The sequence below is a fragment of the Bacillus rossius genome, chromosome 10, assembly GCF_032445375.1.
Source record: "Bacillus rossius redtenbacheri isolate Brsri chromosome 10, Brsri_v3, whole genome shotgun sequence".
In the NCBI taxonomy this organism is placed as follows: domain Eukaryota; kingdom Metazoa; phylum Arthropoda; class Insecta; order Phasmatodea; family Bacillidae; genus Bacillus; species Bacillus rossius.
Window position 1 is genome coordinate 57,380,160 of NC_086337.1, and position 14,206 is coordinate 57,394,365.

At 39.7% G+C, this 14,206-nt stretch overlaps 1 protein-coding gene across 1 annotated transcript; it reads right to left on the bottom strand.

The window, feature by feature from the left end:
* Window positions 1–981: 981 nt before the first annotated feature.
* LOC134535664 (uncharacterized) lies at window positions 982–14,206 on the bottom strand. Its single transcript, XM_063374856.1, has 6 exons — window positions 14,168–14,206; window positions 7,827–7,931; window positions 6,440–6,538; window positions 5,171–5,251; window positions 2,621–2,785; window positions 982–2,273 (listed from the first exon to the last, which is right to left on the bottom strand). Exons 2-6 carry the CDS (start codon window positions 7,923–7,925, stop codon window positions 2,205–2,207), a joined length of 513 nt encoding a protein of 170 aa, XP_063230926.1. The 5' UTR covers window positions 7,926–7,931; window positions 14,168–14,206; the 3' UTR covers window positions 982–2,204.

A 14,206-nucleotide genomic window follows, 5' to 3' on the forward strand; every position in this document is an offset into this window, starting at 1 on the left:
TAGTCCAATTTTAGAATAGCAGATTAAAATTCGTCATGCTCTGCTAAACTCAGCGGTCCCGAGTTTAGTTATCTTGCAAGACCAAGTGAGAAATAAACAGGTTCACAACACAACTATTGATATACATATTTCGGGACCATATCAAATGTTGAATAAAATTTTCTGAACACGAATTCTAAATCAAAATTTTATTAAGAACTATAGCACAACATTCATGAACTTTCGTTGATATGATTGTAATGTGTATGTGCTTTCTGAACCAATTAAGTATTTTCCAGCCATTTTGTTATTTAATACTATATTGTGTATGTTTTTAGTGTCATTGATAAAAGGTTATACGAATGTTCTTGTATTAGTGTTGGTAAGAATATATATTTTCGCGCGTGTGAATGTATTGTAAGCTAGATGATGTATTTAGCGTTGTTGATGATTAAAACATATACGTAACCAAATCTAGTTCAACCAAATTTATAAGGAAATATAATTTTTTGGAATACCAACAAATTTAGTTAGTAAATACAGACTAATTAAATATTTAATTCAATGTCTATACCTGAGTATGTTGCTCTTAAATTGTGGTCTAGTGTTTAGTTGTGTTTCGGTAACTATTGTTTTAAGAACTTGATTCTAACGCGTTCCCCAACAAAACATTCGGCTTAAAGCAGAGGTTTGACACCTACTGACAGTGATAAAACACAACATCACGTGTTTTAACTTGGCAAGAAGCTAAATTCAGCAAGAGCACATGATTTGCCGGAATGTGGGTCTCAGAAACCTCTCCGGAAAGTCTTCTACAGAACATTGAAGTGAGACTTTCAGTAATAACCCGTGCTTTTCTATGACTATTAGCAGGCTTTGTGAGTGACTGTACAATCCTTCTGCAGGTGTAGTTAGGAATCAGCACGCAGATACATGCAGTGTGGAGAGATTTACTCTGGGGTAAATCAGGCAAGTAATGTTATATACATTTAAAGACAAACATTTATTCATAAACAATATATTTATTTTATTTTCTAAAAGTCATTACAAGTACAAAAATGAAACCGTGTAAAAACAAGAATGAGTTAAAAATCATAAACAATAAATGTTTAGCTATCTTAGGATAGATACGAGGATTGTGTCCTTAAATCGATGTTCGGAAAATACATGTGTATTAAATACGACATAAACAATAATGATATCTCATTTTGTGATCGAGTACACACACTATCAAATAAAACTACGCTTTAGCACGATTATCTCCGCATTATTTCACTGTGGTACACCTCCAGATAATATCATCACGTATCACATAAATTATTGAGATAATAAGTAGAAATGGCCGTGCGAGCTGTAATAGGAACGCTTATTGTTAAGTTAATAGGTGTCAGGAACTGATGAGAAGATTTTTCTATCACCCAAAATATTATTTTTTCTTATGGTGAAAGATTGCGAAGCAATGACTTAGTCGGACACTTGCTTTGAAAATGAGCGCATAGACTTTACAACGAGTAGTGAAATATATTATGACAATACGCATTAAAATTATGTACATTTAAATACGAACGTTTTGACAAAACTGCACGAAGGCACAATTCTGTCCACCAGAGCCCAGCACCATCGCAAGGCAACATTCACCAGAGGGCTGCAGTAACCGAGGTCGCAGTCCGGGCTGCCTATGTTGCAGGAGTAGGAACGCTTGCCAGCCGAAAGCATATGGCGTCTTCCAGACCACCACGTACACGCCTTAAGGTGGTAGAATACTTATTTATTTTACTTATGATGTTTTATGTTTTTTGCATATGTATTTTTAATACATTTATAATATAACCATATTTAATAGTTTATAAAAAAGTTTTTTTCCTTTCAAAAAAGTCCTTATTTTATGTGATTTTTAATGAACGTCTACAGTTTTGTTTCAACCTTTCGTATGTAGCATTATATATTAAAATAATTTATTTTTAGCATGACATTCATTAAAAAGATGCAAATTAGGTTTTCCCAAAACTGAGAAAAACTTATATTTATAGATCATAAGAAAAACATGAATATGGAATTGTTTAGTGAAAAAAAAACCTTTTTACAAACAATAAAATGTGGTTGCATTATGAAATGTTTTGAAACCACGTGCGAGAAGATGGAACAAGAGAAGCACGGTGCTTGGGGCGAGCGCAAGAGGCGGTGAGTTGCTCCGGTGTCCTGCGAGTGTCCTGCCAGTGACGTCACTAGGTGAAGTAGGGCCTCAGGGCGCTGCGCAGGTCCTCGTCGGTCCTGGCCGCGTTCAGGCGCGAGTCCTGCGGGCAAGGACACAGACCGTGTGACAAGAATCAGCCAAACCCATAATTATTGTAAATTCAAAGAAATATAAACTTTAAATAAAACTTTTCACGACATTTTTACAATGTTTTATTAATCATAAATGCTATGATTTAATCCTTGATGCATATAATTAGAAAAAAATAATTGTTTGCATGTTTTCTGCTGTGCGTGAAGCTCGTTGGGGTGGGAGGTGCCTGGAGCAGCGGCTGGCGAATCACGATCTCACTAGCACACCAGCACACTAGCTCGCGAGCTCACTAGCACACTAGCTCACGAGCACACGAGCTCACTAACTCACGAGCTCACCAGCTCACGCACTCACGTTGATGGCGAGGCGGAACTCTCGTCGGAAGAGCCGCACCAGGCCGTACAGGTTCCTCCTGATGATGTCCAGCGCCTCCTGCCGCGTCAGGCGGTAGGGCGGCTCCGTGGTGCTGGCGCCGGGGAGGGGTGCCTCCGTGGTGCTGGTGCTGGTGGGTGGTGCGTCCTGCAGGGGGGAGGGGACAGGGTGCACACCGCCTCGAGTGTGCACAGTGCGGGACAACACAGACCGACACAGTGCGCCCACAACCACCAGACAGATCAACTCCAGGCAGACAACAAACCAGCACAACGATGAAGATAAACAAGTATGGGCATGCAGAATTTCGCGAAAAAATATTTCGAGACGAGATGAAAGTTAAAACACTATAGCATCGTCTGTGTTTCGTGATTGGGTGAGTTTCTCCCAGGTACATATCGATTGTAACAACACCGATCACAGTGATTCAGTGCGGAAGTAAACGCGTCCTGAATAGCTCGGTCAGAGAAGGCAACGACTTCTCTCGCTAAACGGCCACCACTCACAAGGAAGAATCCACAGATGGGGGGTGTACCTTGTTGCAGTCTAATAAGTGTTCGGATTCTTTTCGCGAAAAATGCCTGCCCCTGTAAACAAGTACTACGGACAACAATACGACGATAGCACTGACAAACGTTGTTTTGTCCGTAGTACTTGTTTATATTCATCGTTGTGTTTAAACGTTTGCTGCGTTGTCCAGGTTTGTTGTCTGTCTGCATTCAAGTATCTTCGTTGTTAAATAATATTTTCCATGACTAAGTAATTTTTATGTGCCGCTATTTTAAAACGAATTATAAATTACTCAAATAATAAAATTTAGATTCGACGTATTGAATAAGGCAACGGGTAAAATACAAAATGCTCTCTTAAATAATACGTTACAGTTCAGGATAACTGGTGAAGTAATTTCGGACGTTCTTAAAACTGCATTAGTCCCTTGAAAGTAGGTGATCCGCTCAACACAACTGGTTTGCTGGTTGCAGGCTCACAAATTTCAGGGAGGCAGTTGTATTGACATCGATGTGGGTGGGTTGGCAAATACACGCCCGAAGTAATATAAATGATGTTGACAATGAAAGAATTTGTACAAGATACATTTGATTGAACACAAACATACAAATGAAATAACGTAACAAGTGTGATTTCAACTGACAAAAAAAAAAAAAAAAAAAATCGAATGTCAATAAAATTTAATTGAACTCGTTTGATATTAATTGTAGGATTAGCAATACGTTGTATAAAATAAAGTTAACATGGAATAAAAACGGTAAATATTAACGATTTTGGAGCTTACACTTAAAGTTGTGTGGCAAATCATAACATTAAGAAAGGCACAGTAATCAGGCATCAGTAATGTTTATCATCTTTGTTTTATAAATTTTTTGGTCGAAGAATAATCAAGCTAAGCTTAATGAAAACTAACAATAAGGCCACGAATAGAGCTTTATCCGTGACCTCCGCATTGTTTACCCCGTGTATTACTGACTTCACTGCTGTCTGAATGAGAACAATTTACACGGTCTGCTCCGATGGATAATGTTACTGCTTCGATCAGAAACAGCTAGCGACTGTTGAAAGGGTGAATATTAAATCACTAAATATAAGTGAAAATTGAGAATTTTAAAATAATGATAATATTCCATTATTTATTCTATTGACACTTCACTAAAATCACGGTTTTAAAATTGGATAGTAATAGATTGCTTTTCATATTTAGCTATATTTCCACATTGGTGTTGTCTGTATGTGAAATATCTCCTGAATACTGATCGCACTATAGAAAACTTAGCTTGAGTAAAACTGAACGATTTTTGCCTATCTGTAAGCTGCTAAGCAATGTGATGAACACATATTTTAACATACAGGATATAACAAGCACTATCAAAGAACAAGCTAAACAAAAATAACTCATATTTCAAAGAAAAAAAACTTGTAATTTTATTTATTTTTGCTAAACCAAGCATACCTCCTTCTCCCGCGTTGCACAAGATTTGATTCATATGTTTCGTGCGAGTCTCTTATTGGAATAGAAATATTCGAAGACGGTAAAACTACTAGTAATAATTCACTGAAAACAACAAAAAGTTTTCAATTTATCTGCCTCCAAATACTGATGTGAGTTTCATATGTCCTACGTTATTGTCAAAGAGCCAATAATATCGTGTGGTTATTGAACGCCAGGTTAGGATTAAAACAATATTTGTAATTACATTAAAAAAAATTTCAAAATCATATTTGTATTCTTAGTTATTATTATTAACAATAAGTATTAGTGTATACACTAAAAACAAATTTATATACACATTTAGTTAAGTAACTTTAATGTGAGCTATTCTCTTAGTTTATTTTACAATTATTTCATAAGTTGACTATGTTAATGTTAATAATAAAAGTTATTATGTGATAATTTTTCCCTGAGGTTGAGTGTAGCATAAAGGTGTAAAAGTAAGTTGAGTAACACAAACAGGCACTGTGTGTGATGCCTTGGCGCTAGATGCCAGAACCACTCAGCAGTGGTCGGGCGGGACTCACCCCCAGCTGCAGGGTGGGTATGAGGTTGGTCTGGATCAGGTCTGTGATGTTGGCGAAGGCGCGGGCTGTGTCCCTCGCGGTCTGGAACACGACACAGCCGCCGGCACAGGGTCACAGTTCTGCGCGCGCACCAGACTGTCGTGTGCTCTGAGCCACTGAGCCGGTGTAATAGTTTTGAACGACCAAACAAGTTTGAGCAACAAAAATGTTGAAAGACAAACGTGTGTGTTACAATATTTATTGCAAAAGGTATCTACTAACGTGAACAAATCACTTTATTCCAGTCCTACGCTGAACTTTAGCTTTGAAAACAAAAGATTTTTTTAAAAAAAAAAACACACAACAGTTTTAACGCGTGTAAAAATCACAGAAAATAAAAAAAGAAAAAAATTATCATTATTTAAATAATATTGGCTTGACAACCACAGGCACACACAACTGTCCGCGGCACTCGCCTCTCCAGAGAAGAACAGCGAATGAAAGTACCTAACCTTAGCGCGCAATAGAAACGTAATTTTACGCTTTCGATGTCGAGTCCCGATAGTACCGGGAAAAAAAACGGGAATCGATTTTAAATCACCGGTTGTTCTGCACACCGCAGCGGGGCCCCTACGAGACCAGGGATGGATCTCATACTGAGTTCTATCAAACATTTAGGCCCCTCGCTCGCAACTTCTGACCCTGAAACATCTCTTTGCGGGAAGCTGCAAGAGAGAGTTGGAATAAAGACGGCGGAAGTGTGATAAAACTTCCAGCCCCTCTTCTACTTGCAGCCTTCTCAACCCTGTTCTTCCACTTTTTTTCTCTCTCTCTCTCTCTCTCTCTCTCACACACACGTGGTCGCTGATGGGAGCAGACGAGACGTCTCAGCGCCCGTAACTCCCCAAGTTTCAGGAGTCCCGCCACCGAGAGAAAGGATTGTTTGCCTCAACAAAATATTTGTTCGTATGTGGCGAAAAAAATATAATTTGTTAATTCAAACAAATATTTTGCAGTAGGAAAGATTCTGTTGACCCAACCAAATGTTTTTTTTTCTCAACTCAACTGTATATTTGGTTGGGTGTAACAAATCATTTTTGTTACTTACCAAGTTTGGCTAAGCTAACAAAATGTTTTGTTACAGCAAGCAAATATTTTTTTCGCCATGTATGAACAAATTATTGTTTGATTCAAACAAACCCTTTTCTCTGTGCGGGGGGTTGCCGCTGCACCGCAGGGAGCACGTGGGACTCCAGGGACTGCTCCAGGGACTGCTCCAGGGACACTCACCCCGAAGAGCAGCTGCCACAGCGCCTGGAGGACTCCGAGTCTCCTGGAGGCAGGGACCGCCTGGCGCCGCAGTCTTCCCGCGCCTGCCTCTGCTTCTGTCTGGATACACACACACACACACACCACTGCTCACTCTCTGCAGTGTCCGCCGACACATCACCGTCACCTGGAGACCGGGAAAAATTCGCGAATTCATTTCGCGATAGGCTAAAACACAAATAGTTATACCTCGGTGCTGCCTCTGCTATTGGCTTCACAACTCACCTGGACGACTCTGGTGCCAATGAGAAACACCCAACCAAAGCTTTATCGAATCACAGGCTGCTACGTTGGGACGTCTCACAAGACAGCAGCCAATGAGTGGGTGACATTTGACCGAGTGTACGTAGAACTATGGAGTTCATCTTACAGGTCATTGAACCCGCGAATTTTTCCGGTCCCTACTAATAATTCATCTTTATATCCTGTATATATATATATATATATATATATATATGTATATATATATATATATATATATATATATAATAAGCAAGAAGGTTCATTTTTTTACACTCACCTAGTTAAACGCGGAAACTAGGGAAAAACAGCATCAATGTTTTATTTCGGAAAACACACACCTATACCTCCCTCCCCCTGGTCAGGATCTGCTGAAGTGAGACTGAGGTTCGAACAAACTCTTCGCAGACACACTCTTCCCCCAGTCGTCTCCACCATCGACACACGGTATTTTTTGCTTGTGTAACATCTTAGCTCTCGGTATACAGCATTTGTTGAGGAGTAATTTCGTGAATGGAACGGAAATGTGTAACCACGGCGGATCACGCGAACCAAAGTTCACAACAAGGGCGTCGCCAGGAAGGGGGGGGGGGGGAGGGAGGGTTAGGGGAAGCAGTTGCCCCTCCCCCCCCCTAGAGCCAAGAGATTAAAAAAAATGTAGCCAAATGAAAAAAAATACTTACTTTTCCCACAACTTTCCCCCCTCCACCCCTAGGCCATTGGATGGCCATCGGCCGGCGACGCCCTTGGTTCACAAAGTCAAAAAAGAAACGTTATGGTATTAACTGTTTGGTGAATTTTTTTTTTAACAAGATGGGCGGTATTTTAAATAATAAAAAAATTCCTTTTCGAATATCAGATCCAAAGCCGGGGTCAAGTATTTTTTTTTCCCCAAGTATTTTTCGCTTTTATCGGAGCCGTTTGATTACCTAGTTTAACATCTCGACCTGCTGATCAAATGAATTGATAGTCGACGTAGTTGCTCCGGTAACGAATTCTAACGAAACTACGTGTGATTCGCGCCAATGAATGCAAATGAACACACAATTTTGTTACGTTAATCAGGCTTCACAAGATCCTGCCAGGGTCGGCATGGATGGCTACTCGCCTGCCGGCCGGAGGAGCTGCGTGGTGATTGGCTCTCGGGCAGAACCAGGCACACCACCCCCAGCGCCAGGACGAGCAGGAGTGCCAACCTCTTCAGCATGGCGCCCTGGAACAGGCGTGCCACCCCAGCCGAGCTTGTTTCCTCTGGAGCACTTCAGTTACAACTGACAAGGAAGGTAACTGATTATACGAAAGAAACACATACCAGCTGACAGACATTTCGGCTAATATCTCGAAAGGTTTCTAACATAAACATATTTATATAACGTTGGAATAATTCTAGATTAAAAAATTATAAAATGAACCAAATAACATTTAAAAAACAAAACAAAAAATCACAATAAAACTAAAAAGAGCATAATTTCTAAAAAAAACTTGCTACTGTACTTAAATTGAATTATAAATAAACAAATTACTTATATAAAATAATTAAATATCATAATACGAATTATAACATAAATGAGAACTAGTATAATAAAAATTTAAGTATAAAATTGTTTTAACTAACAAAAAAAAAATACGTAAACGATGAGCAGAAATTTAGGCGTGAACGCTCTGTCAACAAACAGCTCGCGATTTCGGAAAGATTCCTTTTTCGTTCACTGCACTCCTAGGAGTTACGCCCTTGTTGGTCGAATGCCATGTTCGCTCGCCAACTCTCGAGTGTACACTCACGTCAGAACAGACGAACGAAGTGCGAGGCTCTCAGCTCGGAACATCACTCATGCCCAGGAGAGGAACACACACAAGTTCTCGGCAGACTGTAGCCGCAGCTATACTGACTGCAAACAAATAAAAGGGAATGAAAAAATAATAAAAAAATAGTTCGCCATCGCAAATATTTTATGAGTATCGAACATACCAAATATTTATGTTGAATTAGATTTAAAAAAGGGTGTTGTCTGTATATTCGGTTCACGGACGATTATTTTACGTGATAACGTCATAAGAAAACATTGATGAAAAATTGCATACTTTTTTAATTTTCAAATATTATTTATAGTTTTTGCAAATTTAATTTAAATAATCTGTTTAAATATAATTGTGAACAAATAGTTATAGAAATAAACTGAAATCAAATCAATGTCAATAAATTGTTAATTTGAAATGACGAAATTGGACAAATAAACCAATTTTTTTAATTTGCGGCTTTTAAAAAGCCCGCCTTAACCTGTTTGATATTATAGAAGATTTTCTCACACGGTGGTTGGCCGGTTCTTGCACGCTCGGCTTAGGCGGAACGTGACAATGGGTCAATCTTTTTCGTGCGTACAGCCGGTGTTCATCGATTTATAAGACGTTATCACGTCAAAAAATGTTAAGCGACAAACCCATTTATATGCGAGTTGATGTCTGCGCAATGTAACTTGTCCCTAGTTTATCAGTTCTCAAGGTACTCATTACCCATTTAATGCAATTTCTTGGACTAACGCCATTAAAGTTTTGGACTGTTTGTCACGGATTATAGTTTTTAACAATACCCTAAACTAAAGATGTATGAAACAATTATATTTTCTAACAGACAAAATGAGGTCACAGAAATGAATTTTGTTGCATTTTGTGTTTTTTTCTCAGCGTTTCGGTGTCTGGTGGTGTGTTCACCTCAGTTTCATTATTTCGGTTTTATCGTTATTCACCACAAAACCATACGTTAAGCAAATGAGAATGGCACAGCCTGGATTGCGCTTACTTAGTCAAGAGGAATTGCCCACCCACTAACGGGTAATGTATTTATGTGAATACTTGCCTAAAATAGTTGAGTTTGTTGTTTTAGAACAGCAGTGTGAAAAATCGGAAAGTGTGACAAAATCGGAAACCTGCACGCTCCCCTATGAATAGGGACCGGAAAAATTCGCGGGCTCAATGACCTCCAGGATGAACTCCATAGTTCTACGTACACTCGGTCAAATGCCATCCACGCATTGGCTGCTGTCTTGTGAGACGTCCCAGCGTAGCAGCCTGTGATTCGATAAAGCTTTGGTCGGGTGTTTCTCATTGGTCCAGAGTCATCCAGGTGAGTTGTGAGCCAATAGCAGAGGCAGAACTGAGGTATAACTATTTGTATTTTTGTCTATCGCGAAATGAATTCGCGAATTTTTCCGGTCTCTACCTATGAAATATGCTAAACTTTCCTGTAGACGTAAAAGATTTCACGGAAATAAAACGTAACTGGAAGATATGCGCCTGGTCGAAAGAGAGAGAGATAGAGAGAGAAAGGAAACGGAACAACTTTCATGCAGCACCGTGCGCCATGAGGAGGAAGCGGATCCCGCCCGACCTGTGGTAATTACATCACTGCAGAGGAAGATCCGTTCTCCTGGAAGCGAAGGTGAAATACCGGAGTGAGTGAATGTGGGATAACATCCGCGGGCCACCTTGCAGTGTGGATGCAATCGTAGCATTATCCGCAGTTTTCCTTCCTCCCCGTTGTGCAACGAGGATGGTCGTTAGGTCCGTGATTCAGCGAGTCACGAGCTTAACAAACAGGTATGACTGCGAACAGGAGGATTCTTACAATCACACTTGGCAGTCTTTTAGGGCCTATACCTAGGGACCGGAAAAAAAGTTACATACAAATAAAAAATTATATGTGTTTTTAGATCTTGTAAGAACCTTAGTGATTGATTGATATTGAATACTAATACATATAATTAAATATATTTATTTATTGTGAATATTAGTGATATAAACTGTTGTTATCTTTGAAAGATTTGTGCAATGGGAGTGCATGACTAGATGTAGGCTTTTGGACATACGCCATTACTAAGCACATGTATGTCTGTAGAAGAAAACTACAAAAAAAACACAAATGACAAAATCACAAATGAAGCAAAAAATTGCTGTTGTCCGGATATAAACACCACGCAATACTCCACAACAGGAATATGTTCAACAAACAAAGAAAAAAACAAAGAAAAATGGACTAACAGAACGAAAAAAACCCACAAATGAAAGCAGCACAAAAATACCGAACCCAAAAAATTCAGCACAACAGTTGAAACGAGACAAAAACACAGCAAAACGAAAAGATGAAAACAAACACAATAGTTTTCCAAAAAACAGAAGAGAACGAAAAAAAAAAAACCCACAAATGATGACAGCACAAAAATATTGTTTTTGTAGTTTTCTTCTACAGACATACATGTGCTTAGCAATGGCGTATGTCCAAAAGCCTACATCAAGTCGATATAAACTGTGTTTATGAACTTTTGCAAATGTATTCATACAAGAGAGGTTTTGTTCCCGTATGTACAACGTTGTCATGTTACTTGTAATCTTCCATTGTCGCTGGCAAGTAGTGTCTGTGGTGTGTTTAGTAGTTTTCATGGGAGTGTTTGTGAGGTTATGTTTTAGTATATATAATTTATTTGCATTAAAATTATTACATTATTTAATAAGTAATTAAAATTAATAAACTATAATAAACATTCAGCATTTTTTGTTTTCATTATTAATTAAAATTTATATAGATTATTTTACAAAATTAAATAATTAATTTTATACACGTGTTTATATTAATATTTAATAGAGACTATTTATTAATTTTTTAGTAATATATAATTTATACTTTACCAACCGTAGTTATATTGTCACTCTAGTTAATTTTTTTCATTTCTATTAATTGTGTGTCTATTAATTAAGTGTTTTTTTTACTACTACGCCAAGTAAGTATAACTGATATTTGTAGAGACCATATCATCCCGTGATATATTTCACCACGTTTAATCATTCTTCCGCTTGAGTTATTGGTAGAGACCGGAAAAATTCGCGAATTCATTTCGCGATAGGCTAAAACACAAATAGTTATATCTCAGTGTTGCCTCTGCTATTGGCTCAAAACTCACCTGGATTACTCTGGGCCAATGAGAAACAACCAACCAAAGCTTTATCGAATCACAGGCTGCTACGTTGGGACGTCTCACAAGACAGCAGCAAATGAGTGGGTGACATTTGACCGAGTGTACGTAGAACTATGGAGTTCATCCTACAGGTCATTGAACCCGCGAATTTTTCCGGTCCCTACCATTAGGCGTTCATGTTATTTCGAGAGAAAAATGGTGCTTCTAACCATAAGTCGTACAGAGAGTTTCAACTAATTTTGTCTTGACGAACCTGCAGCTAAATCTGTATTATTATTACATTTTTTTTGAATCGTGGGGGTTGAAAAATTTATACGCCTTTAATAATGACTAGAGACCTGGAAAATTCGCGAGTTCAATGACCTCCAGGATAGATACCAATATCCTCTACACACTCGGGCAAATGCCACCTGTTCATTGGCTGCTGACTTGTGAGTCGTCTCGACTGGGTGGCCTGTGATTCGACACTTCTATGAGTGAGGGTCTCTAATTGGCCCTCAGTCCTCCAGATTAACAGTGAACCAATGACAGAAGCAGCACTAAGGTATAATTATTTGAATTTTAGCATAACACGAAATGAACTCTCGAATTTTTCGGGTCTCTAATAATGACGAGAAAGCCCGGCAAAATTATTCGTCCCTTTCCACCCTTTTCAACTTTGGTAATAGTTTCACTAGGAGCCCTTACTGGTGGAGATGATGACTAGGGACCGGAAAAATTCGCGGGTTCAATGACCTCTAGGATGAACTTTATAGTTCTACGTACACTTGGTCAAATGTCACCCTCTGATTGGCTGCTGTCTTGTGTAGGTGTCCCAACGTAGCGGCCTGTGATTCGACACAGCTTCGGTTGAGAGTTTCTCACTGGCCCAGAGTTATCCAGGCGAGTTTCGAGCCAATAGCAGAGGCAGCACTGAGGTATAACTATATGAATTATTTTAGGCTGTCGTGAAATGAATCCACGAATTTTTCCTGTCTCTACCAATTCACTCACTCATAGAAGTGTCGAATCACAGGCCACCCAGTCGAGACGACTCACAAGTCAGCAGCCAATGAACTGTTGGCATTTTCCCGAGTGTGTAGAGGATGTTGGAGTCTATCCTGGAGGTCATTGAACCCGCGAATTTTTTCCGGTCTCTAGAAATCAACTAGTACCTACTTCTTCTTTCTATTACGGTTGGAGGAAATATTTAGTTTACATTTCGATGTTGTTTTCGAGCGGATCACGGACAGTTTATTCCCACCGGCGAGAGACAAGCCGACCAGAGTCAATGAGGACAGGAAATTCAAAGACTGGGAAAAATTCACGGTTTCCATGACCTTCAGGATGGACTGCACAGCCCGGTGTTTCCTCAGGCAAACAACGCGCCAGTTCATTGGCTGCTGACTCGTGAGTCGTCTCGACTGATCCGATACTTGTTCGTTCGAGGACCAAAGTTTACCTGACGGACTCTGTCTGGGCTCAATCGACATAATGGACTGTATAATTACTAATAATCACAAACTTCTACTGTCGCGCACGGCCGACCTACCGAAGCGAAAACAAACGAGAACGAACTAGTCACAAGATGGCGTGGGAGCAGCAGCGTCACGATTCCAACGCTGCGGGCGGGAAATTCAAATTCAATATTTACACCCGGCCTGAACAGACTCTGAGCCAATGAATAAACGGTAAAAAAAAAACGGGGGGGGGGGGGGGGGGGGGGGGGCCTTGTCTGTTTACGGACGATAATTTTACGTGATTACGTCAAAAGAAACCATTCATGAAAAATTGCATACTTTTTTAATTTTCAAATATTATTTACAGTTTTTGCAAATTTAATTTAAAATAATTTGTTTAAATATAATCACGAACAATTAGTTAAAAAGTCCGCCTTAACCTGTTTGATATTATAGAAGATTTTCTTGCACGGTGGTTGGCCGGTTCTAGCACGCTCGGATCGGGCGGAACGTGACAATTTTTCGTGCGTGCAGCCAGCGTTCATCGATTTATAAGACGTTATCACGTCAAAAAAAAGAAGTATCGAATCTCATGCATTCCAGTTTGACAGGTGTCACAAGTTCGGTGCTAGAGATCTGCAAAATTCGCGGATTCATTCGGTGATAGGCTAGAATTGAAACACATATACCTCTTAGATAATTTTGCTATTGGCTTGCTGTTCATCTGGACGAATCTCAACCAGTTATAAACCCTCAACCAAAGAAGGATCGAATCACCGACAAACCAGCTGAGACGACTTACAAGTCGGCAGCCAAATGAACTTGCGCTATTTTCCCGAGTGTACAGGGGTACGTGCAGTCTATCCTGAAGGCCATCAAAACCGCGAATTTTGCAGGTCTCTAGTCATCACGTCAACAAAAAAGAAGTATCGAATCTCACGCAAACCAGTTTGACAGGCGTCACAGGTCCGGTGGCATTTGCCCGAGTACGTACCGGATCGTGGAGTCCATCCTGGACGTCAGACAAGAGGCGAGGCGCTTACCTCGGACGGCTCTGGCGAGTCGGTCGCCGCGGCTAGTGT